The sequence below is a fragment of the Chaetodon auriga genome, chromosome 16, assembly GCF_051107435.1.
Source record: "Chaetodon auriga isolate fChaAug3 chromosome 16, fChaAug3.hap1, whole genome shotgun sequence".
Taxonomy (NCBI): domain Eukaryota; kingdom Metazoa; phylum Chordata; class Actinopteri; order Chaetodontiformes; family Chaetodontidae; genus Chaetodon; species Chaetodon auriga.
This window is the reverse complement of record NC_135089.1, coordinates 5,725,096-5,748,782: the sequence shown is the minus strand read 5'-3', so window position 1 is coordinate 5,748,782 and position 23,687 is coordinate 5,725,096. Positions and strand designations below refer to the sequence as shown.

At 44.6% G+C, this 23,687-nt stretch overlaps 1 protein-coding gene across 3 annotated transcripts in view; it reads left to right on the top strand.

The window, feature by feature from the left end:
- The window catches only part of stat5a (signal transducer and activator of transcription 5a), a 45,380-nt gene that overhangs the window by 12,331 nt on the left and 9,362 nt on the right, over positions 1–23,687 (top strand). The window contains exons 1-9 of one of the 3 annotated variants that reach the window (XM_076751609.1): positions 1,507–1,651; positions 15,556–15,614; positions 18,645–18,782; positions 18,924–19,080; positions 20,247–20,336; positions 21,288–21,462; positions 21,971–22,101; positions 22,194–22,345; positions 22,735–22,890. In XM_076751609.1, the coding sequence (XP_076607724.1) occupies positions 18,655–18,782; positions 18,924–19,080; positions 20,247–20,336; positions 21,288–21,462; positions 21,971–22,101; positions 22,194–22,345; positions 22,735–22,890 (989 nt within the window). In that variant the 5' untranslated portion in view covers positions 1,507–1,651; positions 15,556–15,614; positions 18,645–18,654. Of the gene's footprint in view, positions 1–1,506; positions 1,652–15,555; positions 15,615–18,644; positions 18,783–18,923; positions 19,081–20,246; positions 20,337–21,287; positions 21,463–21,970; positions 22,102–22,193; positions 22,346–22,734; positions 22,891–23,687 lie in introns of those variants that run through there. The other 2 variants (XM_076751608.1, XM_076751610.1) reach the window with 2 other exon arrangements.

The window sequence follows — 23,687 nt, the reverse complement described above, 5'->3', positions numbered from 1 at the left end:
AGGCAGTCAGCTGACCCCCTGAAAAGCTTGAAATACGCGATGAGAGCAATAAAAAAAAAAACTTTACCAGCTAAACAAATGAGAAACAAGTGATCTTTATAGGGCTTTTCCATTGACACTTTTTGTGACGTTTGATTTGCCTGTCTTTAGCAGTTTAAGCGCACCAAGTTGTTCCTAGTTGTGCCCAAAACCTTCGACAGATAGCCAGTTCTTACGCATTGCACCTTTAATACGCACTTTCAAGAGCCTAGCCCTGTTGGTACGCACATACAAATCCCTGCCGTGCTTCGCTGAGGCAAACCAAGTCAGGACCAGCCTGCACATGTGTGTGGAAAAGAGCTATTAGGGAGAGGAAGAGGAAGTGAGGGAGTTCTGCAGTAATGGACTGATAATGAAGGGAGGCAGATATGATGGAGGGATTACAAAAATAGGGGCTTGCCTTGTTTTATGTTAATATAAGACAAGATGATGACATATCATTCACTGCTTTCAGACAGTTAGTCACAGAAGAAGACATGCATGTCATGAGGTGAGGTTTCCATTGCACTCATTCACCACAAAACTGGGACAGTGGATAGTCAAAAACGTACATATATACTGTGTGTATACAGCTACATTTGCATCTGTGAGTCACTGTTACTGAGTCACAGTTCATTCACCCCGTCAGACACCCCGGTGATATAAGCAGTGACATTTTGAGCAGCTGTGATAGCAAGAAGTTGACACAGTGCTGTTGCTCTAAACCCGCAGGAGCATCTTGTTTTGAAAGGGGATTTCTGACTGCAGCTTTTGCCTGTTTTTCCACAATATTCCCAATTTCCAAATAAAAATACACATCTAATACACATGCATGCATGCTGTATGTCACCATTAATACTGGAAATCCCCAGTCCCGCCCATGAAGGTGCACAGCTGCCTGCTCACTCTCAAGCCTGGTCCAGAAGTAATAAAATACAATTTTCCATTTTTGGGGATTCACCGTAAAGTTTCATTTCCTCCTATGTCTTTCGATCAGACGGCAGCTTCTGAAATTCCAGTCTCAAACCCAGGGAGGTTTACGGCAGGGCCTCCTCATTTGCCCGACCACAGGAGTATGTAAACAACACCCTCATCTGGGGCCTCATCACAGCTCCTCATTGACCCCCCACACATCCCCTCCCACAGGTCCTGTCTGGGGCATCCCCAGCTCCCTGCTCCCGTTAGACTTGGAGGGTCCCTATGATGTTTGTTCACTTGTCAGATGGCATTTAGGGGGGCAGCTGACAGGGCTGTGCAGGGAGGTCTGCAGGGAGGGTCAAGGTGTGGTAGAATGCTTTCTTTTATTCCATCTGCCAACTCAGATACAGTTCTGCAGTGCTTCATGTCGTCTTTCAGTATTGTAATTGACCTGAATATTGTTTTTAACTGTGAGAGTGATGGAATATAAGTGTTCATGGCAGATATTGTATTAATCCTCCTGTTTACATTGTTGGACAGGGCTAAACACTGTGTGAACCGCAGGCCTTGAGCCTGAGTTGGTCATTTATGTCATCGCCTGGCCCCAGACAAACGGCAGAGCGTGGCAGAGGTGCTGCACATGACATATTGATGAAGTTATTTATCACGGAACTGGACTCTTCTGTCGGGGAAGGTCTAACCAGTGTGGATAAAGGTCAGCAGAAATTTCATGTTGATGCATAAAACGGTCTTGCAGTGTCCATGTCACGTTCCACGTTCATTCATGCCAAGCGATGCTTTTTGTCGTTTCACTGTAAATTCATTTTGTCCTGTTTTTCAGTTAATAAGGGCCACTGCGATCCAAAATTATGACTTCAAAAATCAAAACTCTATTTTGAAATTAAGTTAAAAAGGCAATTGATAGGTGTATTCATTTTCTAGCTCTTGAATCTGTGTTTGAGGCAGGCTTTAAAAAACGATTCGAGACTACATACATATTGTAGACAATACATACTGTAACATGCAGCTTTGATGTAACAATAGAAATATTAGGCAACTTCCCAGAGCCGTATTATTGTATAAATTACATGGATGCTTTTATATAGATGGCCTCCAAGGTTTTTTTTTTTCCTGAAGATGAGTTACAGAGCTCATAGAGTTGTCTGTATGAATCTGATAAACGACGATATTTTATGGCAGAAGAACAAAAGTGTTTTTGTTTAGAGCACTACTCTATGTGTGTGTGGTTATGTGTTTTATGTTGTGGGGACATAAATTTGTTCACCCAGTCACATTGCGGGGACTCGCCTCCCTTTTGGTGATAAAATGAAAGTGCCCATCACATAAATCATTACATTTTCGGGTGAAGGCTTGGGGTAAGGTTAGGATAAGGGTTAGAGTTAGGGGAGTCGTGGTTGTGGTTATGGTTAGGGTCTCCAGGAAATGAATGTAAGTCAACATAATGTCCTCTGGAGTCATGGAAACACGACTGTGTGTGTGTGCGCCAGGTACTAATTTGTCTTCTCTTCAGGGGCCCCATTTGACTCAGGCCTGGAAAAACGACTGGTGGCAGGGGGCCCTCATGGCAGGTCCTGACTCTGAACAATAGCGTCAGTGCTAATGCCTCGCTCTGCTCCACTAGCTCAGGAACTTAATTTCTGTCTAATCAGAGATACACAGCTGAGACTTCTACGGATTTCTGCTTTTGCTCTTCTGTCGATTGTGTATCGATTCGTCTGATATCAAGCCAAAAACGATGTTGATAATTGTAAATTCATTCTAGAATTCATTTGCTGATCTGAAGAATAAAAGGCTTCATCTTTGCAACTTCATTGCTTTTACATGTCTTTGATGAAGAGGGCAGGCAGAAACATCCAGTCATGCTGGAATGACACAGCAGTTGGGGATGTGTTGGCAGATTGGAGTTCCCACTGCATGTGTCTGGTTAAGAAGAGAAGGGGACGGGACACTGTGACAATTACCCCAAATTCCCTCAGCGAACACATGGAGCAGTGAACGTGTTTGTCTGGATCTCTTACATGTTCTTTGTTTCCAATTCATGCTGTATGTAGGTTAAGCTGCTCGTCGGCTGATTATTTTGGAAAGGGTTTTTTCTTTCTTACAGCCTAAAGCCTTCTGCTCCATGCATGTTGTCTCTTAGTTTATTGTTCAGATAAAAGGCCGTCTTTGTTATTGTTTTTTTTTTTTTATCACATAAGAATGAATAACAAAACCAGGAAGCCAGATGAATCAGTGATATATGGGGAGTGTTTGGACATGATGATGATGATGATGATGGGATTTGTCAGCTCTTATTTCGAAACAGTTGTTTGAATTGAATTTACTGTGTGAAGTTTGGCAGATTTGCTTTGTCGCAATTGGAAACAAAGACCAATGACAGCCAAATAATTAGAGCTCGTTTGAAATAACTAAATTATTAAATTCCCGGTTTATTCCAGTTCGCTCAGACTCTACAAATAAGTGATGCATTTATTGATTCAGGTGTCAGATGAAGCCATTAATCATCTTTTACATCCCAAATGACCGAATACCTCTTAAACCTTGCTGGAGCCGTATTACCCTCCTTCAGAGAATGATGTTGGCAGTTTGTGAAAATGTGCCGTCAAGATGTGAACATTTACAGCTTAAGAGTAATCTTTCTTTTCTCTCGCTCTTTTTGTAATCAAAACCACTCTGTTGTCTCACACTTGTTTGTTGATCCCTCGTGTAATGGAGGCACATCCAGTCCTGCTGTGGAAAACAGCACAACCAAGTTGCCTTCGCAGTGGTCGTATGGAATAATTTAAGTCTAAACCTGCGAGCGTTTTTATTTAGAAGGTAAACACGACGGATCTGAAAATGCATCGTGAAGTCGGCCGGGGCTGCTGCTGAGTGGTTCACCGTGGGTGAGGGAAAGTGCTGGTTTATGGCCTCACTGGAAGGTTGTCATAAGGAGGAAAGAGACGTGATATTCATCCAGTCATGTTTACTTGACTTTCAAACAACAAGGCAACATTTCGACTCATTTCTGTCGAGGTTTCTGAAGCTGTTCGGCCATTGGACCAACACTTCTGATGAAGCATGCTGGCAGCTTAAAGGGTAGCGGGTCGGGCTTAGAACTAATATCTGTTTTTACAAGTGGACTAACACTACCCTGAGCTGATGCCTCATTATAGCAGACTGCTGGACAGTGACAACTGGCTGGCTGGTTGTCCCGGCTGTCCGTCTCTGCTCAGTGGTTTTCTGGCTGCAGGGTTCTGCTCCATAAGTGGCCCCACTCCAACAAGCTGGCATTCCTGCTGCCTCAGTCTTGAGCTTCAGGCCATGTCCACATTTAACACTCCCTCTGGGCCTCAGATTATATAATGTCGCCCACTGGTTCTCTGCACACCAACACGCATGGGTGCACATATGTGTAGACACGCATGTGGACGCGTATGTGGACAAACAAATACACACTCATGCTGTAGTCCTCCGTGTGTGCACAAATGCAGACGTGGTGACAAAGACCAAATTCAAAATCCAGAAGAGAAAAGTGGGTTGTCGCAGACAAAGCAGAGACAGATGCGATAAATACAGAAGTAACTGCTTTAGATATTGTTAAGCGCGATACGTCTCCGTTCTGTCGTGTGTATTATTCTGGTCACTCTCTTTCTTTTTCTGAAATGTTTCGCTGAAACAGATTCAAAGGTGTGAGAAGTGACTGACAGATGAGTGGCATTTGCACATTTGGCCTTATTAAATGCATAGTAAGGGTTGCATGATGGAAAATAATGACACAGAAATTCACTGGATAGTCTTTGTGCAGCTTTTCTGTTGCTCCAATTATATAAAAAAAAGGAAGAAAGTTGATCTGGTGTTTTTTTTATATGTTTCCTTCTGAGGGGAGAGAGTGTGTGAACTTTATACGATTGCCTTCAAAGCAAACCACTGTCTGGCAGCAATTTTTTTTTTCATTCATGCCAAAAATAGAAGAATGAAAATGTCAGAGTTGATGTTGATAATCCGTGACCATGAACAATTTGTCAGCTTTTTTGCCGAATGAAAGCATCTTCGTGACGTAATGTGTTGTGTAAGCAGTTTTAAAACTCTCTGTGGGGCATTCAAGGACACGTTACATTGACGTTTCTAATGGAAAAATCAACCAGAAGAATTGACAGTAACAACATTTGGCCATATCTAAAGCTGACCGGAATAATCTAAAGCAAGCTTTCTGACTCTACAAGTGGATTTTCATGTAATATGGACTTGACTGGACTGCAGTGGGTGTCTGGAAGACAGAAAATCATCTCAACACTCACTCCATGTAGCCAGCTTTCTCTGTGTTTTGTGCTTCGTGGCTTCAGCACACCTGCTCTTCTTTGCACCTATTGAACAAGATGAAGGTTGTCCTGTACTTGAACAAACGACAGATTCATTCTCACGCTTGAAAGTATTTCAGAACTGAGCAGCTTCCTCTGCACATGTAGGCTGCAGCCGTTTCACCTCAGATACCCTGACTTGCTCTTAGACGTCTGTCCAGATGGTTGGAGAGCGTGAGCCGGGGGAACAAAGCAGATCATTGGCTGGTCGAGCTCTGGCTGGAAGGGGTTTAGGGCAGTGGGTTCAGAGGCTAGCAGGCCAGCTGAGCACAATGAGGTCACACTGCCAGGGACTCAGCGAGCACAGAGAGTACAGCAATAGAGATCTGCAAGAGGCACTCATTCCCTCTTTATGACGCACTGAGTGACACCACATGGTGTGTGTCTGTGTGTGTGTGCGTTTCATTCTAAAACAAGACATCTGACATTTGGGAAGGTACATCTCATCGAGGAATAATCACTAAACTCACAACTGGCTATTTCTATTTATAGCATAGCCTGTTTGTTTTTTAGACTTGAGCAAATATGAGATACAGGTCAGCAAAACTGCACAAAGAGATTTAATTGAAAATATTCCCCGAAAAATAGCAGTAATACTTATGTTAGTTTTCAGAAATTAATAGGGACGTACTGAGCGTCATTGTGCTCACCGTAGACTTGGAAAAGTCACTTGGGGATCTTAAACTGAAGATCACAATAGAATGAAGAGACATTGCAGCCTCTCTCTACCAAGCCAACTCCTTTAAATAGTCTGCCGCTCTCAAGGGTTGTAAAAGGCCACCATTGCCACATGTCATCACTAGTGAAGTAAAGCTTCTCTGTTACCAAAACAAGGCACTGCAAATGTACTTCTGCACAAAGTTGCACGAAGAGAACGCTGCATGCTGAAGCGCTTGGCTTGCTACATGCAGCAGGGTCATATCCCAGGCAGCCATGTACCGCTTGTGCTTGTCGTAGTGAGGCAGGCTGATTACACACATCGTTATTTTCCAGGCTGAACTGTCCAGCAGAGTTCGGCAGGGTGCTGTCACCTGCAGTATATTATGACTCCCTGATTGATCCCGCTTCATACTGACTGCTGCTCCATTACTCAGCCAGCAGGCCGCTCTGCTCAGTCACAGCTCCAGCCGGTGACACAGAAATAACAGATTGCTGAGGATTGGTGTTTCATCATGGAAGCAGGAGCAGAGCACAGGCGCTGTATAGTGCGTCCACTGGGACTGAGACAGATGTGATTTCTGTATGATTTTTCAATTTAACCTGAGGATCTTCCCTTTAGTTTTAGTTTCACTTTATCCCCGTCCCCTTCTGTGTCCAGTTACATATTCCCTCCGTGCTTGTTTGGGGCTAAATTGTTCATACGTAGGTGCATAACTTTGAGCTAAATATGACAGACATGTCCAAATAAAGACACAAGCAAGCACTGAAAAAAAGTGCAAAGAACACAAATTGACCACAAGACGCAATAATAATTCATCATCAACCCTATAAGAGCAATCAAAGGCACTCCATTAGCAATGGCCTCTTGACTATCCTCTAACAGCCAGAGTTTAGACAGTTAATGGGCCAGGAAATGAGAGTCCGTCAGCCTGAAAGCAAATGCACGTCAGTATGAAGATCAGGAAAATTATGGCCGTTCTTGTTAAAGTGATTCGTTTATTCCTGGCAATGTGTAGTCTTCAGTGGCATGCTGATGCTTATTCCCTTTCTCACTGATTCGATTTTTTTTTCATCTTCCCTCTCAGTTTTCTCTCCGCCTTGTCTGATTTGCCCCCTCTGAGTTATTTTGCAATCACGTTGTAATAACATATGAGTCCTACAACCCCAGGGGAGCTACTGTAAGCCTGTGAATAATAACTTTATTTTTTTCTCTGCAGTAGTCTACTAGCTTTGTAGAGATCACGTTAAATGTTCTTACAGTCTGTGAGAATCTGCTTCCGTGTGTGCACGTGTTTGCTGTTAGAGCAAAGTTATTGTGACCGCAGCTTTAATGCTGTCTGCATTCTTAAATTCCCTCCGTGTTGCATTTGTCAGTGTCTGGTCACTTTCGACTAGAGGTTTGCAGAACTTGGCTGAGAATCATCATGTTTTTAAGTTTTCTTAATTATCAGAATAATCCAGTAATAGCTGACTCTACATTTGTGGATACTTTGCAAACAGGAACTGCTAAGAGCTAATTCGGCGTGCTTCTAATGGCGCCATTTTGCTAAAATGTGAACAAATACAGGCCAGGAACATTATACTTCCTGTTTATATCCTCCAATGATCGCAGATGGGGTGCACTGAAGGGTGGGGTGAATTTGGGAGGAGAGAGCAGGAGGGTGGTGTCAGACTCTGATGTCTTGACTGTGTGCTTATTGAACCACCTGCATGCTGGAAAATCACCAATCCACAGCTGTAGCATCAGCCAATATCCATGCACCAATACCAGTATCAGCAGATAACCCTCATCACCTGATGTAAAAACAATCCAAGCTCCCCTGTTTGACTCACTACGCCCTGCTTGTGTTCAGCCAGTGTCCTTTAAAGGAAAGGAAATGCGCAGTCGTTTGCGAGTGTGTCGAAGCTTACAGATGCTTAATTGATGTCTGCCACAGTGTTGACAATATCTACACAACAACCCCCCCACAGGCTGCTGATCCACCTGCGTGAAAGCGGCTATATGATGCCCATCAGAGACTATCTTCTCCTTTTATTTGGAGAGGCTCATCATCGCAGCCAGCGGACAAAGAGTATCCTCAGGCCTCCGCTGCAGCACTGCGGGTACCCGGCTACCTGCGGGCATGTGTTGGCTGTCTTCTTTATGCAATTACATTTGATCCATCAGTCTCAATGTGTCTGTCTGTGTCTAAGAGCACAATACAAAAGGCAAAATTTCAGCTCTCTAGTGCACAAGTGTTTGTATTTGAGCGTGACAGCAGGCCGTTCTGCCCCCCTGTGCTTTCAAACTGACTCTTCTATATCCTATTGATAGAATATTTAAATGTAAGACGAGTGACTCATGTCCGGTTGACACTGGCCCCTGCACTAAATACTGCAGCAGAACCTTCCATTCTGCCTCACGAGACGCTCCTTCCATTTACCCCCCTCACCATTAAGCTTTAACACACCTCCCTGTTTGCTATTCAGACATCACTAACAATAAGACAGTACGCTCTAACAAATTACACTGTGGCTCACACACAAAGATGCAGTTTACCTCGCATTGCTTCTGACTGGTGCACATTTTGACTGCTTGTAGGTGGTTGTCAGCACAGTCTTGGGGCCAATTTCTTGCCTGTCATGTCAGCGACAGCCCAAAAATTAGCTCATCCTGCCAGTTTGAGGGTGTGATGTCGACAGCTCTGGTCCTGGCGCAGCTTTCTGCATGGAGGTATAACAGCAAGGCCTGCAGGCCAGAGACGCTCAGCTCATAAAGTGATTTAACCATCAGTTGTGCTCCTGTTTTTAGTGTTATTTTAGTCTTGTGAGCCATATTTAATTAAGGTTTTTCCATTTTAAAATGTGAGACAATACGCAAGCTGTGTGTCACCGCCTGCACTTGCATGTATGTGCGGACACACACACACAGCGCATTACTGAGCTAATGAGTGATCTTCCTCATGTTGACAGCGTGATGGGATGTGGGCTGGAGCATAGCAACAGGACCTCAGGGCAGGTTGGACAGCACAAAGACCCTCTTTTAGTCGTGTGTCCCTCCCTTTGAGCTCTTGGCACATCCGCTTGTCATGTGCTGCTCTGTGACGAGTCTTAACATGTCTTCTTCATCTATCGTTCTTTGATCTTGTGTGTTCAGTGTGAATTGATAGTCACGTTCGTTCCGCCCTCGGCCATTTTTCCTCACCCTCTCATCCCACCTCATCTCCAACCTCTGGCCACGTTTCACTGAGCTGTTCAAGCTGCTGATTTTAAATTGAAGTAGAACTTACAACTTCGTGTAAGCTAACATTCGAATTGCCACATATTTCAGCCTGGAGGTGATCCTCGTCTGTGACTGTGTTTGCGCCGTCTGCCTGCTGAAAAAGTTGATGAGTTGGCAGGATGTACTTTGGCCGGCCTGTAGTGTTTGCATGCAGGAGAGCAGTCGGTCAGATCTGTGCCGGTGATGTAATGAGGATGTTTGGCCTGGCTGGGATAATGTGTCGCGTCCCGACTGCTGCTCTGCACTGCCCTGCTGCCCCTTGACCCCACCACCCTCCTCCATCTTTTCATAAACAGTCCATCTGTTTAAACTATTCACAAACATTGTCCTTCTCGCATTCTTGCTGCTCCGACGGTTGGTGCATTTTGTGCCTGCAGATGAGGTGTTATTTTTATAAACATCATTTGCTGTGGAAATGCGACCACGCGTGCTGGACATGGCACCAGATGTAAGTTATGGGCCTAATTTTACATTTGGCAGTTTTACTCGGAGATGTTATTTATAAATGCTGGTGGCTCGGGGTGGGTGTGATAATGCATAGCCTCTGTCATGGAGCAGCTGGACTGTGGGAGGGATGGAGGAAGGTGAACAGGGGAGTATTGAAGTATTGCAGGGAGGAAGGCGAAAGGGCAGGCAGTGGAGCCAGTTGTTTATTCTAGACCTCCTTTATTTACTTAAACAAATAAAGACAGGCGGCAGCATCAGGAGTAAAACGTGTTCATTTTGGTCAAACTTAAATTGTTCATACTCGCGATCCGCTAAAGCTGGAGACCCTGATGATCGTTAACGCTGTGGACCGCTTTCAAGCTTCAGGCACCGACTTTAGTTTGGTTTCCATTTCACCAAACAAGCATCTGCAACGTAATTTATCTTTTTATTGATTTTTTTTTTTTTTTTTTTTGACCAATCAGATGATGCAGTTGCAGCTGTTCTTTTCCTTGTTTATAAAGAAACTGTGCTTTCGTTCACATAAAGTTGTTCCTGCTGCTTTATTTTAAGGAAAGAAAGGACTTAAATCAGCTGACGTGTTTGGTTGTGCTGACGTTTTCTTGTTCGCAGCAATGACAAGTCAGATTAAAAGGAGTCAGAGAGTCTTCTCACACCAGGAACAGTATGACTCACTCAGACTTATAGATTACTGAAACCTATGAAGAGTGGACAACCCACACGTATCAACTAATGCATGCAGAGCAAGAGCACATCATGAATGAGTGAGTGGACAACCAACTGAATGCAAGGCAGAGTAGAATATGATGAGGATCATGCTGCCAGCCAACTTCCTGCGAGTCTGTGTGTGTGTGTGTGTGTGTGTGTGTGTGTGTGTGTGTGTGTGTCTGTACCGGAACAGAACTAGACATTATCGTGCAATTCATGGAAAAGGCAAAAAGAAAACACAGAGCTGCAGGTGATTGAACTTTTGCTGATGATGAAATAATAGTCTGTAAATCACGCTGCACTGTACTATGGTTTTCGTCTGACGGGGGCTCCCACGGCTGAAGTCAATCGTCCCTGTAAAACAACACACACACACACACACACACACACACACACACACACACACACACACACACACACACACACACACACACACACTGCATGATTTTCAACAGCAGCTGGCCCAGACTAGAATAGACTGCCTCAGCTGGTCCAATCAGGTGTAGTGTCTAAAGAAATAGCTGATTTAACTACCAAATAATTGATAATTGGCCAAACAGTCAGCGCTTTAAACTGCAGCACTGTTATTACCTGGACAGAATTGAAATGCCCGCTGTGTTACTTGCAATTTTTTAAAGGCACAAAATGATTCCTCCATGAAAAGAATTTAAAAGAAGGATTAAAACCTGCCATTACAACCAAATCAAATTGATCGCAGGTATTTTAATGCAATTCGTTTTAATGGCATTTTCTAAAATGTAATGGCATGAGTGATGTAGTTGTAAAACAGGCTTATGTTTTCAATCAGTACAAGAATGCTCATTTTTCATCTGTATTTGATTACATTCATGTTGTAAAACTGTCATTCATAGGGTAAAAAGTTACTGACTGGGTCACAGTAATTTCATTTTCTACTGTCCTGACATAAACTGAAACCATTAACTGCTTGGAGACACGAGACAAACTGCATCCATCAACCCAAAAGGCTGTGGTTTGCTTTGGCACATCATTGTCAGTAATGTTGAGTGTGTGTGATTTTTAGTAAAAGATGCAAAAACCCCAGTCTGGTCCTTTTAAAACACAGGCTGCAGCATCACATGGCAGGTTTTCTGTGTGCGTCCTTTCGTTTCTGGCTTTCAGAGAGCTTCGCTGTAAAGGAGAGCGGTGAGGTTGCTTTGAATGGTGGGTGGCACTTCAGTTTCCTAACAGGAAGCGCTTACGTTGATGAATGGCAGTTTTTCCTCAGAGGAAAGAGTGGGTGACACCAGTTTATGTGTTTAATTTCACTTTGCTTGTGTTGGAGCCAGATAAATGAGCACGCTGGCATATCCTGAGACCCTGGAGAGTGAAGAAAAAACAGAACCACCTCTCAGCTGGGCTTTAAATCGCACTCGTCACGCCGAGCTGTGTTTGTCGCAAGCTAATTGAGCTCAGCAAAGATGCTGATGACCAGCACAAGAGGGACTGAGGTGTTGTTCCTGCTGCAGGCTTGCACGCTGGCTCGCAGCTGAAGATCATCGGAACAAATCAGTCAGCAGAGGAGGATGTCTGCTGCTCAGGCTGTTTGGTCTCTACTCAGACCAGCACACTCACCCAGAACCGCTCCCTGTTCAGAGGCTCATGGTGTACTGAGTACTCTGTGTTTGGCAGAACAAACCAGTGAGAGCTTGGCTAAGAAATGCAACCTCTTTTTGTTGACTTCTGCTAATTTAGAGCGAGAGGGATTTCTCTGTCCTCTCCAGTGAGAGCTGATTGTCTCAGCTTTAAAGTTTTCTTCTGTGTTGTGTCCCATGTGCTGCAGGAGCTCCTGAGTATCACCAGATGCTGTGATTGGCACTGACGCATGATATATGCGCTGCTTTGACAGATAACTGTAAATCTGCCTCAGCCTACAAAAACTTGTCCGGGGTAGAATCACGCTTTGCAGGACAGCTTTGAGGAAACAAGTGTTGAATGACGATATAGTGCCGCCTCTAGTCATTAAAACAGTTCCATGATTGTGAAATAAGGATTTTTGAGGTTTTCTAGAACAACAACTACAGCAAGTTAACCACTGGAAATGGAAGTGGAGTTACTTAATGTGGTTCCACATCCTAAGAGAGACAGAGAGACTGACTCTCATTTTCCGCTAAAGCAAGTGTGGCTATCGGGTTTATAGCCTGGTGTGAAGTGGATTGTCTGAACGTCGACTGGCAGAATGTAAGGGCTGAATAAAAAGGCATTCACCTTCATTTTACCTGCACACTTAGGAACAGGTAGATGCTGGGTTCACCCTCTCTGGGCTGGTACAGAGAACCCTGTACAGCTGGGTTAAGACGAGGTTTTGATTTGTTTGTTTTGAACAGTTGCGTAATTGTAGCTGGAGCCCATCCTCCTGACTTCTCATACAGCCGCTCTCAACTCATAAATATGCCACGATTCTGCACAGTGGGTGAAAAAGAAAACCAGCGTAGTTGTTCCTTGCATCCTTGCCAGCGTTGTGCGAAGAGGCTGAAGGAGAAGAGTGATTTTGCTCGAACTTGGTGTCGAGCGGGGTGGTTTGGTCTCAGAGAGAGCGGAATCAAACGCTGGAAGCCGAGGTGGATTCATTCACGTAACCGGCAATTCATCAGTCGAGCGGAATGAGTGTCTGGTGTTACCATGGTGTTGAATTGCTTTAGCTGCGTTGGTGTGTGTGTGTGTGTGTGTGTGTGTGTGTGTGTGTGTGTGAACGAGAGAGGGAGAGACACTGGAAGAATCTGTTGGCAGTGCAGTTTGCAGTAAATTCGAATTGGACAACAAAAAGTATGTGTGAGTGTGAGAACAGCTTTGGAGACGGAGCCAAGGTCTCTCTCCCTCTTTTGGAAGAGAATGGCAATAAAGATAAAAGAGAACGACAACTGATGATCTTTGAAGGGTGAGCCAAGGCAGACGTCAACTCTGTCTGAGTGTGTGTGTGTGTGTGTGTGTGTGTGTGTGTGTGTGTGTGTGTGTGTGCGCACACTCATAAATACAGAGAGTGGACAGAATGCAAGGAACACCTTCCAGTGTTGCGAACCAAATGTAACGGCACAGACTGAGGTCTGAAAAACGATTGCAGGTTTGAATCAGCAGCTGCGCGACACACAAAGCGCTGAACTTCACTAACGCAGTGTTTACTGCAGAGCTGCAGAGCTCCGATTGGACTATATCGCGCCGTTATTTTTCTCATCCTTGTCTTGTGAGACAATGTGAAGATGTGTGAGTTGCTCAGCTGAGATAATAACCTCCTATGTGTGCTTGAGAGGCTTCTCCTCTCAAGCAGCATCAATCTGTTTGCAGAAAACTGAGCCAACAGCGCTTCATGGAGTCTGTCATGGGAGGAGAAACGCATTAGTCAGCGCTGATATGAGGCCCATGTCGAACTGCAATAAATATCTGTGATAACTTCTGGGTGTCAACATGTGACTTATCAATCAGTGCTCAAGAAAGTGTTTTGAAATGGGATTCGTCCTCATGCTCAGCAGCCACAGATGTTTTTTTCTGTAATGAGTCTTCACACACAACAACACTTAAGAAGGAACACTAATGCAGGTCCTTCATCCCAACAGCTGTCAGACTGTTAAACTCCAACATCATCTAACATTTTAAATGTCAATCATCATCTAACAAAGCATCGTTTTCACAAACCTACTGTTGTTTGCACTACTGCATTATTTAATGTCTTTAACTTTGGTGCAAATATCCTGTGCAGTATTATATACTTTTCTCGACTGTGCTCATATATATATTATTTTCTACTGTATCTATATATTTTTTTCTAATGTGCAATATTACATAACACTGTATTTTATTATTCAAGTTATATCTTTTCTTATTTGTTGAGGTGGAATTAGAGTCCTGACGCCATGAGGCAGGTAGGTTGGTAGGATCGGTGTGAGCAGAGCATGCAGACCTGCTGAAGAGGTCATAGGTTCAGTCACATGACAGCTGGGCGTCCTTTCCTCTGCTCAGTGAGACACACACGGTACCCCGAAAAACTCAAAACACAACTTTCAGACGAAACAGCTCCTCCGTCTCAACTGCAAGTGAATGTCTAGGTAATGAGAGGGTTAAATTGGACAAACAAGCAGGATGGAGTCAAGGAAGACAGATCCAGACAGTAAAATAAAGATTCGCACATATTTGTCTGGAGACTTCTGCCTGCATATGTGTTTCAGCTGTTTTACCTCTTTAGGCTCTGGCCAGGAATGAGAGCTGTCTCAATCATGATAAGCCCGACCTCAGAGCAGGCTCTGCTTCAAAACTTAATGCAGCTGCCATGACACTTTCCAGCCTTTTGATTGGACCAAACATTATCTATGTCCTGAAAACAAGCATGGATGCAAAGCATAAGGGTTAAAGCAAAGAAAACATTTGTTCTTGATCATAAAGCGGGTCTGTAGGCTATATACAGAACTCTCAACCCTATTATTCCACCGTGGATCAGTTTAGTCTTTCTGCAAGGAATTCTGAGAAAGAGACAAAAACAAGGCATTAGCTGGTCTTCGGCACACAGGGCTTAAAGAAAAACTTTAGGGAGGACGGGATCTGACTTGGACAGAGAGCTGACGCAGCCTGAGAAAAATGGAGAACCAGCTTAACCACGTTAATCAACCTAATGTGGACAAGCTCTTTGACCTGCTGCACTTGCTGTAGCTGTGCACACTCACGATGCAATGAGGAATTGTTAGCAGCGCTTTCGCTTTTGTCTCCAAATAAAACTGGAGCTGACATGGCCATACTGCTGGCTGTGTGATGATAAACCCTGTCCGATCGTCTGACTGCTTGTGTTTATTACCCCTATTTACAGCGATGCCACCATGTAAGCGCCGTATTTCCATAACCTATAGACTCAACAGCCTGAGCTAAGGCAATAAAGCTGAAGTTGCTATAAACAATAGGTGTTCTGTAATCTGTCATGCAATTAATGACGTCACTTCAGGTTTGCTTGTGTACTTTTCAGCTTTGGGAAGGTTAATAAATTACATTGTTATGCTGACGTGTCCAAGACAACTGGAATGAACGAAATCTGTTCAGTGGACTTTCCCTTTCAACCTCTCTGTTTTTTTGTTAATGCTCTGGTCCTTGTGAAAAAAGAGAGCTTCCTCAGAAGCACCAAAGTTGACTCACTTCCTCCTTTTGCTTTCTCTCTCTCTCTCTGTCTCTCTCTCTCTGTCTCAGGTTTGTGGTGCTCCTCTTTAGAGTTTCCTGCTGTTACATGGTAGAGCTGAAGGCGAGAGGTAAGGTGGATTTTCTTTTTTTTTTTTTTTTTAAATCTGCAGTGAAGTTAGTGGTGAAACGGGTGACGTGTTGTAGCCTTTAGGGTTTTTGTAAAGAGAGAAAAGTGACAAAGAGCGAGACGTTTCAGTCTCTCTCAGGTTCATGTCAGGACATTTGGATGTTGCGGTTAGCCAGAGAGACTGAAACAGTTGCTGGGAAGCATCTTATTCTCCTGCAGGAGGTGAGAACGGAGGTGCTAATGGTGGGCAATCAGCACCTGGAGCCTCCACCTTAAAGAGCTGTTAAAGAGACAGACAGACCAGTAAACCTCAGTTTGCTCCACAGTCTTCAGCTAACACAACAAATGCTGTTAAAAGCCGTAGCTCCCAGCATGCCTTGTGTGCCTGTTTGTCTGTGTTATACAGGATGGTACAGAAAGACAGTCCTGCACCCACAATGGGTGTCACAGAAAGAGGTGGTAGAAAGGTTTCATGCTCTTCCTGTTCAGGTCTTCCTCCAATCAGCTGATAGTATGAGTGTTGATGCTCGCTGCTGATGCCCTCACTGATAAAACATGTGCATATTACTCATTCGAAAAGCTCTTAATTGTCTTTTGAAAATGTGCCGTGAGCATGCTTTTGTGTGCGTTCAGTTCGCCGCCTTACTTGTCATCTGCAAACAATCTGCATGTTCACACTGCAGCAAAGATAAGGGAGCATTTAGTGATGTGTTTGTGAGTTTTCAGCTCATTGTTTCAGGTAGAATCACCAACCAGCAAGGTAGCATAGCTGTTATGATACCTCGCTGGTTGGTAACATAATAACTGATTTGGTTAACTTACTCATGAGAGGATTTGTCAGTCAGCACAGCTGCGACACGATACACCTGATCACCATTTCTGAGTAGCAGAGGATAGATGACGTTGTACAACTGTATTTTATTAACATCAGTTAATATTCTCGATTGGTCTGACACACTCTGACAGTCTGTTGTCCTTATGAGGTTTTCTTTGTGTGTTTTATTTGATAGACACAGATAAATTCCCTTTAATTGTGACTCTTAAAAGCCCCTTAAAATCGTCTGCCAAGTGCAGTTGGAGTGATTTCAGCGCACAGTTTACTGAAACCATCTGTCTGGATGTATGGATCAAAGCTGTTGCTCCATGGAGAGGTGAGCCGCTCATAATGACAGCGCACTATCGTAGCTGCATGCATGCGACTTCTCTCTGACGTCTGCGCTCTAGTGTGAAGTCTGCAGAGGAGCAGAACAAGCTGAAAGGTCAAAGGTTGAAAGTTCAGGACACATTCAGACCGATATAAGTGCAGGAGCATTAGCGTAGGCTGATAGGATTAGTGTCAACAGACGCAAATGCCATAAGGACTGGAATTATCTTTCTGTGCTCATCTCTCCTAGACACAGAGTTAGCGAACATGGGCGCAGCTATGAGGGCTGATCTGTGCCATGACAAACGCACATGCACACGCTGGTGATCAGATGAGAGGTCGGAAAGGTTTTGGCATTTTTCGTTAAATTGATTTGTTATCCAACTGGCTCATGGCGTCATTAGACAGATGACTGAGGGTCATTTGTGCAAGTCATGGGATCTGCTTAAATTTGAAGCGGCTTCTTTTTTTGTGCATTGAAGGGGCTTCCTGTTTGTTATACAGTACCCATGAGGCAAAGTGCCCGGGCCTAAATTAGTGTAAACTGTAATTGCTGACTAGAATCTGTTTTTAAAGAGGAAATACTGGTTTAAAATAGGAAAACTAAAGGAAATCTCGTTATGTTTGGCGGCAGTGGCCGGAAATGCCTTGTGGGTCTTATGGATGTTGTAACCTAGTGGTATGATGATGGAAACGAGCCAGAGAAGGAGAGAGAAAGTGATGAAAAGAGAGACAAAAAAGATGCAGCATGTGATGCTATGTGTAGGTCTGTTTGTGTCAATTAAATATAGATTAAAATACAAAAGATGCACACACACACAGACTTTCCATCACTTCTGGGGACATTACATAGACTTCCATTCATTTTTCCACCCTACATTTTAATGATTGAAGGTATGGGAACTTATGTTTCGTCCCCATAAGGAAGACGAGTCCCCACATTGTGACTGTGTAAACAGATTTATGTCCCCACAATGTGAGTAATACACAGCCACAACCACACAAACACACACACACACACACCGCAAACTTCCCGCGTACTCATATCACTCAGTCTTTTACTGACAGTGACTGTGCCACTTTTGAGAAGGGTGAGTGGGTGTGTTGACTGGAAACAAGTAGGAGTGACCAAACACAAACACTGCACTGACACTGCAGCGCTCGGTGTGGAGCTGTTGGCTCCTGTTAAAGCCCTCCAACGTATTCAGAACATGACCGGCTCAACCACTATAGCTTGGAGCTGCAGTCAACAACAACTGCAGGTTTCATTTGACCAAATCTATGTTCTGTGAGCTGGTGGTAATATGTGTGGACAGTCGGCTAGTTAGTCCCACTATGATAAAGAAAAATGCAAGATTATTTCAGTGTAATCCCGTTTGATTTCTCAGCTTGCTGTCTGTAACTGGGGTTTAACGTTGGTTGGAGTCACTGGAGTAATTTTCGCAAATGTAATAAAGATCAGGACAGAGCTACTAGCATTGACTAGTAATGTCGTTACTTAATTACAAAAATGCTAATGATTACCGCTTGCGTAAGGTCGGATGAACACTGTTTAAACCATTCATCATACTCTTGCTCACGCATTTTGGCTTTGGGAAGGCTAAAAAAATCAACTCTTTAGATGAAATATCAGCCACTCCCTATGGCCCCTTGCAAACCACATCATGGAGAAATTCACAGCTTGACAGACCTGACAAACAAAGTTACAGTTGTTGTTCAGGGGAGGGGTTAGCGAACAGACAACTGAAAGTGAAAGTTTCAGAATTACTTCGCTTTATGTGGCCTTCGATGATCTCGTTTTCTCTTCACTTTACTCTCCTCTTTAAGCTGTAGTCCCTGTAGTCCCCTTGCTAATTGATAAACAGCTCCTTTTTCAACTTTCTACAGGGTGTTGAAGATGGCAGTGTGGATCCAGGCCCAGCAGCTCCAGGGAGATGCTCTGCACCAGATGCAGTCTCTGTACGGTCAACACTTCCCCATTGAGGTGCGACATTATCTGTCCCAGTGGATCGAAGGCCAGCTGTGGTGAGTTGCTCTGTGGCACTGACAGAACACATACATACACATGCATCCAGACCTTTGTAGTGGCTGCGCTTGCAGATTTGCATCATAGAAGAGTGGACTTCGAGCTCGTCGAGTCTATTTCATGCATGTTTGTGTCATTAGGGATGCCATAGACCTGGAAAACCCACAGGAGGAGTTCAAGGCCAAACGCCTGCTGGACAGTCTGATCCAGGAGCTGCAGAACAAGGCCGAGCACCAGGTGGGAGAGGACGGCTTCCTACTCAAAATCAAACTGGGACACTACGCTAGCCAGCTCAAGGTAAGTCTTTTGGAAGGTTTCCTCACCAAGAACAGTACCTTGCAACTTTTTTGACTCACTCCAGCTAATATGTTGAGCTTAAAGCTGATTGAGAGACTGGCTTTGGTTTGCCGAGATGCATTGGAGCATGAAGCACCTGATGTTGATGCGATCAAATAAGGCAAAAGCAGCTCTGGAGGAGTGTTGAAATGACGTCATAAAGCCGTGAATTCCGCCTGCTCAGACAGTAGCCATGTTTTCAGCAAACACTCACATTTCAACTATTATCAATCTGAGAGCATAATAAGCAAGTGTTTGGAAGGCACAGCTGTTCCGTTCAGTCCTCAGAAAGAGCACACAGTGCACTAAATGTTTTAAGAACAGGTTGTATCCACCATGAGGAAAACAAGAGGACAGCCCAAGTGAGGGCCTTGGTAGCCAGCCAGCACTGCTATTTATGATCCCCTGCTCACAGATCCGTTCTTCTGTTTGTCTTCTCCCCTCCCTGAAAACAGCGGGAAGGGGGCTGGCTGTGCAAAATCAAACTGCAATCCTGAATTCCTACCGCTCTGTTTTCCCTGCTTTGATTGTGAATGTGCATATATTGATGTGGTTGAGTGTGATATGTGGAATGTGGTCTGTATGTCTTATATTTCTTTTCTGTTGGACTTGAGACTCTCCTGTACCTTCAGAAGCCAGACTAGCGGAGCTGAACCAGGACTGTTGATGCCCTCTTCTTTTCGTCGTAGCGCAGGGTGCTTCCTCGTAAACTCTGCTTGATGGAAACAATTCGGCTTTTAATACACCTTTGTTCTCCCGCTTGAAGCTAGAAACAAGAAGAATTTCATCAACTGACGCACAACAGGATTTTTTTTAAACAGAAAGTGAAACTGCAAACATTACTCATCAGTAGAACTGATATTACTGTAACATGTAAACCACCATGGTTTGTGCATGACAATGCGTGCGTATGCTGATGGGTCGCCTCTCTGGATGAAGTGCGCTGTGCTTCAGAGAAGGGGCTCATTAGGTTCGTCTAATGGGTTTTAGTGTGTCTGCGGCGTTGGCTCCAGAACTGAGCGAGCTTCCTTGATGTGACTAAATTGGTGAGTCCTGTGTGCAGCGGCTGCTCAGCACGTCAGGGGCTAACAAGCCTTAACACAGCACATGTGCTCCTTGTCTTTCAGAGCACGTATGACCGCTGTCCTCTGGAGCTGGTCCGATGCATCAAGCATATCCTCTACACGGAGCAGAGGCTCGTCAGAGAGGCCACCAATGTGAGTAGGATGTGCTGCAAAATACACACATGCAAGCTGACGCCTGCACGCATACGTCGGCTCGTTCGTCAACACGCAGACATCCCCGCCGAAATATAAACTTGCATTGGCAAGCACCTGTGATTTCCCCATGCATTATTCATTTTGTAGCCTGCACAGAGCCTGCAAGCACAAACAGAAACTCAGCTACATAATGGTGATTGATTCAGAGATTGGGTAATTGGGTAACAACTCTCCGTTTCCTCCATTTATCCCCCCCCAAGGTCTGCAGATTCCTTGCATTATTATAAATGTGATACCTGCAGCCACTCATACCTGCTCAGTCACACTGTAAAATGGCCTTGTAAAAGCAAACCTTTTGCTGCAATGTTGCAATAAGGAAGGAAGTCAAAATGGAAGTCAAATATTTCACAGTTTATTACAAGCACTGGGTTATAAAACCATAAAGCCAGCAGTGCATAAAACATGTGACTCTCAGCCCTCCTGGGGTGAATTGATTTTCATTCACAACATGCCTTTTCTATTAGTGGAATGCATATTTGGACTGATTGAATTTCACCCTGTTTAGTTTGAACCTTTAGGCACCATAGTGCTCTTGTTTAACTGGCCGCGCAGTCTGCCTGAGTAAGATAAGAAATGCGTTTCTTCCCTTTCTATTTGTCGTCCCATCAGGCTTGTGGTCACTTGGGATTTTACAGTCAAATAGCCCGACTGCCACACGGAGGAGTCAATGCATCAAGTTCAGCTTGGTTTCATATCTCTGCTCCAACCCCCACAGACAGCCCCAGTAGCTCAGCTCTCAACTCACCAGTGTCTCTATCTATCATAAACAATCCAGTGACAGACAATATACAGGCCGCGCACCTTCCAATGGAAAACCAGCCTTACCAATCACTCTTCCCAAACCCACCGTTTCTTCTCTGTCTCTCAATCTCACTTTCTAATTGACAGTCGAGCTCACCGGTGGGAGGGATGATGGACAGCATGTCTCAGAAATACCAACAGATCAACCAGGCTTTCGAGGAGCTTCGCCTGCTGACCCAGGACACTGAGAACGACCTGCGCAAGCTCCAGCACAACCAGGAGTACTTCATCATCCAGTACCAGGAGAGCCTCCGCATCCAGGGTGAGACCAGAGGACCTGCGTCTCGTTAGTGCTGCTCTGAAGTAATGCAAGGATGGAAGGAAATGTGTTGACTGGCTAGATTGTGAGGCGATTGGCGACAGAGTTGATGATCAGTTATTTAACACGTGGCAAACGTTTGCTTGGTTAAGCTTTTAACGTGGTTTGATGCGCAGCTTGAAGTTGAAGTTGTGGTGCTGTCATAAGCTGTGATCTGATCTGCAGATCAGCTGCCGATCAGCAATGGAAATCAATCACCAGGAGCTTCCGTAACCCAGTAACCTTTGCATGTACTGTATGTTGCATCATTCAGAAAAGAACCCCCAGCTCTTGACGTCTTTGTTATACTAGAGGACGGTCTCTCGTGTAAATTATTATTCCTCTCAAGGCTAATGTCCACTGCATGTGCACTGGTCAGAGATTTTTACCTCCTCTCTATTTTCCTCCTTTTTTCTCGAAATCATCCCCACCCTTCCCCCATTTGGATGGCAACAACCCCACCCCACCTCAGCTCAGCTGACCAGCCTGGCCACACTTCCCCCTGCTGACCGGCAGCTACGGGAGCCCGCCCTTCTCAGCAAGAGAGCCACTGTGGAGGCATGGCTGACCAGAGAGGCCAACACACTACAGAAATACAGACTGGTAAGACATGATTATGCACGCTAAGAGAGAAAAAACACACACAACCTTATTGTGCTAAAGCGTGATTCCTGTGCTTTTTTGCTTATGTGCAGGACCTGGCAGAGAAGCATCAGAAAACACTGCAGCTGTTGAGGAAGCAGCAGACCATCATTCTGGATGACGAGCTGATCCAGTGGAAGAGACGGCAACAGCTGGCAGGCAACGGGGGCCCGCCGGAGGGAGGCCTGGACATCCTGCAGTCCTGGTGAGTTCTCTTCCACCTCCCACCAAGATCGCAGCCACTGGACTCCCTCACAAAGCAAAGGGTCACCGGTTTACAAGCCTTCAATTGACTACTGCTGGGTTTATTTCCAAAGTTTGTTGGCTCCTAAGAGGAGAGACATAGGCAGGCCAGTCTGACATGTTTCAGGCTTTTACTCCCTTACTTTCAGAGTTCTGTTTGCCTTTTTTTAGAAATAAAACCTTATTTTTCAGTCAGGGATTCCACATCCTGATGTCCTGTTTTAATTGTAGTTGACGTTGTCCGGATGGATGGAGTAAACCCTTCTGCATGACAGTTTTCTATCGACACGTAAGACCATGTCTATGCTTAGGCCTTGTATGTGTGTGTTTTTGTGTGTGTGTGTGTGTCAGGTGCGAGAAGCTGGCAGAAACTATCTGGCAAAACAGGCAGCAGATTCGGAGGGCAGAGCACCTCAGACAACAGCTGCCCATCCCCGGCCCCATTGAAGAGCTCCTCAACGAACTCAACAGTACGATCACAGATATCATCTCAGCGTTGGTCACCAGGTGTGTGTGTGTGTGTGTGTGTGTGTGTGTGTGTGTGTGTGTGTGTGTGTTCTAAAGGCTGAATCTTGACTGAAAAAAGCTAAAGGCATGAATGTAGGTCAGTGTAGCATACCATCAGCCCCAGCATGTGTGCAAGTGGATGGATGTGTATACATTGAGGCATCATCCTTTCCTGCACTCATTCTTGACCTTTATGGAAACAAAAATTAAACCACTGAGGCCCAACGATTTAATCCACATGAGTGAAGCTACTGCATGTGTGACCATTTCACTTTAGATTAAGTTTTGTGTAAGTTAAGGTTGAAGCTAGGTCTTATTTCAGTCCTGGCTGATTTGAGGGCGCCTGTGGTTATGGTGGTAAACTCAAGTGCAGTTTGATACTACAGCAAACACTCCTTCAGCAGCTGCTTTGTCAGAAGAGCGACTGGCATATCTGTTTACAGTGCAGCCAAACAAACTCATGTTGTTTTGATGAAGAAGTTACTCAATAATAACTTCAACCGCGAGTAGCTCCTGACATAAGGAGACGGACGCCTGCATGTTTTCAGCACTGTGGTCAGGCCTTGTTTCATTTGTCCCTGTGTTATTTCTACTTGATCTGCTGTCAAAAAATGCTAAAAATTGGCACATTTTTCATAAATAATTGCAACTACATTGCATTTCCTGTGGCTGCTTCACAATTAAAGCCTCCTCGTGTTTTGCCAATTGAACGCTTTTAATGTGAAGCAGCAGCAGTAGTAAATGTTTGCATTAGCAGTAAGTTGATGTAGCACTGATTCAGTGTAAAGAGAGTTAAC